This window comes from Empidonax traillii, unplaced genomic scaffold (assembly GCF_003031625.1).
Source record: "Empidonax traillii isolate 1590-97213 ecotype Southwest subspecies unplaced genomic scaffold, ASM303162v1 scaffold1769:size116338, whole genome shotgun sequence".
Lineage (NCBI taxonomy): Eukaryota > Metazoa > Chordata > Aves > Passeriformes > Tyrannidae > Empidonax > Empidonax traillii.
The window spans coordinates 113,655-116,338 of NW_020956962.1; the positions used below are offsets into that span (position 1 = coordinate 113,655).

The window sequence follows — 2,684 nt, forward strand, 5'->3', positions numbered from 1 at the left end:
TCAGTCCTGCCCCTCCTCTGCCCCTGCCCAGGCAGTTGGAACTGCAGGGAGGTCTCCCCTCAGTCTCCTCTGCTCCAGCTGAACACACCAAGTGCCCTCAGTGTCCTCACACGGCTCCAAATCCAGGCCCTTCCCCATCTCCGTGTCCCTCCTTTGGACACTCTCCAATGGCTCAATCTCTCCTTCCATCGTGTCCCCCCAAAGTGCCCCAATGTTGAGGTGAGGCCGCCCCAGGGCAGAGCAGAGCGGGACAATCCCCTCCCTGCTGCCCCCAGCACAGGGATGTCCCTCCTGGCTGCCAGGGCACTGCTGACTCAGGGACAGCTGGCACCACCAGCACCCCCAGGGCCCTTCCCCAGCTCTGCTCTCCAGCCTCTCATTCCCAGTCTGTCCATCCATCCAGGGTTGCCCCATCCCAGGGGCAGGATTGGGAACTTCCCCTTGTGGAACTTCCCTGGTTGGTGATTCCCAGCCCTTGGACCTGTCCAGGTGTCTCTGCAGGCCCTCCCTGCCCTCAGGGACTCCACAGCCCCTCCCAGTGCTGTGTCACCTGCAGGCCTGCTCAGTGTCCCTTCCAGTGCTGAGTGCAGGTCACTGATGGAGATGTTGGAGAGCACAGGGCCCAGGATGGAGCCCTGTGGAACCCCCTGGGGACACTGTCTGATGTCACTCAGTCACTGTCACCCCCAGTGCCTGACCCCTCAGCCAGTTGCTCACCCAGCACAGGGTGTGTTTTGCCCCATGCTCATTTTGGAAAAGTTAAATGTGCTGCAACAGAAAGAGGTGTGTGCATTCATACACACAAAGATGGAGTAAATGAAACCTGAGGGAAATTGGTCTCTTTTCTCGAGGAAAACCTACTGTGCCATCCTTTCTCAAGGATGCTTGTTTTGGCTAAGCAAGGCTGCTTGTTTTTGGTCCTGTTTAGCTGACTTAGTTTAACAAGATTACAGCTTAGAAATTAAGAGACTTCAGGTAGAAGTGTGGAAAAGGAAAAAGAAACAGCTTTTTATTAACAAAAATCCGAATAAACAAAAATTGGTGCCACCAGAAACTTTTAGAAGAAACAAAACAAAGTGCCTCCCTGACTCCCCCCATCCCAGAAGAAACAGATGGGGGAGAGAGGGGGAACTCCAGGGAAGAAAAAGAAAATTCCAACATCTGTTTTTAAACCTGTGACCATCAGCCCCTCAGCAGTGACTGGGCAGTAGCACACCAGCCTCAGCTTAGGATTGTTTCATTCTTTTTTGTTTCTTTGGATTGCCTTTGCAATCTGAAGTTCAGTACCTTCACTGTGTTTTGGTTTCCCTCCCAACACAGGCTGTGGGGTGACCATGGCCAGGAAGCGTTGGAATCTGCCCATGTTTGTGTGATAAACGCAACAGCAACAGGCACTGAAATACTCAAAAACTTAGTGCTGCCAGGTAAGCAGATGTTTCTCCTGGACATTCTTTGGAATGTATCTGAGAACTCCACAATACCTACTTAGTCATAACAATTTTTTTTCCCCAAGGTATTGGTTCCTTTACAATTGTCGATGGCAATCGAGTCTCTGGAGAAGATGTTGGAAATAAGTAGGTTTTTTTACTGGTTTTTGTTACAATTTGAGAAGTCAGAGGGTTTTAAGGGTAGTTCCATCTCTACATTTATTGAGAAATCCTTTAAAATTCTTTTAAAAGCCTGTGTATGTTTCTCCAAGTCTTTATGGGTTTGGAAGTTGGGGACATGCATGGTCATTTTGGTATTAACTGCTAAATTCTTTTAGTTCCTGCTTTTTGGACCTTACAGGTCTATTTGCTTCACATATCAAGTTTATAAAGACAACACTCTACTCAAGATAAAAATATTTCAAATTAACTTGTTTGATGTAATCTTGAGCTATGACAGAGGAAGGCTCGCTTGTGTTTCAGTGGGGCTAAATATATTTTCACTGATTGTGAGGAAAATACAACAGTAGTGGTAAAGAGAAAGGCAGATTTAAGAGGGAAAATGTGGTATGAGAGTCAGCAACATGTTCTGCAGGACAAAATGTGATTTCTGCTGCTTTTTCTTCAGTGTAACAGTTCACATGTAACTCTCTCTTGTCTCCTTTTCAGCTTCTTTCTACAAAAAAGCCATATTGGGCAGGTAAGGAGATAACAAATGGCACTTTAGATGTGTTGAAAGCACAGAAGGGTTGAGTACTCCACTGTAGTATCATGAATAATTCTAAAAACGTATATGTACAGGTTAAAGTCTGTTTATTCTGTGAGAGAGTTCCCCAGGCTTACTTTTTAGTTGCTCAGAAATGAGAAGATAAACTCATCTGGGGCAAAAAAATGAAGAGGATATGATTAAGAAAATCTTTGGAAGGTGTCAGAGCATTGTGGGCGAAGGAACAAAGCTAAGATTAGTGAAGTCAATGGGGGGAAAAGTGTCACAAAAACAGTACAAGAGTGCTGGATAACTCCTGGTAACTAATCAAATTGGAAATTAGGAAATAGCTGTCACATCATTTGTGGGTTTAAAATGATACTGCTAAAAATGCTCTCAAACACTGCCTGCTGTTATGGGATTTACTTTTGCTTCAGATAAGCAAGACTTGGAATGAGGAGCTCTGGTTTCTGATGAGTTTTGATTATGGGGTGTTTTTAGGGGTTGTTGTGTTTGGTATTTGTAGCATGTGGCTACTGATACACTGTATA

General features: G+C 45.5%; 1 protein-coding gene across 1 annotated transcript in view; it reads left to right on the forward strand.

Moving 5' to 3' along the window:
- LOC114070972 (NEDD8-activating enzyme E1 regulatory subunit-like) overlaps window positions 1-2,326 on the forward strand; it is a 3,857-nt gene extending 1,531 nt beyond the window's left edge. Inside the window, exons 2-4 of the mRNA XM_027908608.1 lie at window positions 1,321-1,424; window positions 1,514-1,574; window positions 2,097-2,326. Of these exons, the coding sequence (XP_027764409.1) occupies window positions 1,321-1,424; window positions 1,514-1,574; window positions 2,097-2,139 (208 nt within the window). The 3' untranslated portion in view covers window positions 2,140-2,326. The remainder of the gene's footprint in view (window positions 1-1,320; window positions 1,425-1,513; window positions 1,575-2,096) is intronic.
- The last annotated feature ends 358 nt before the right edge of the window (window positions 2,327-2,684 follow it).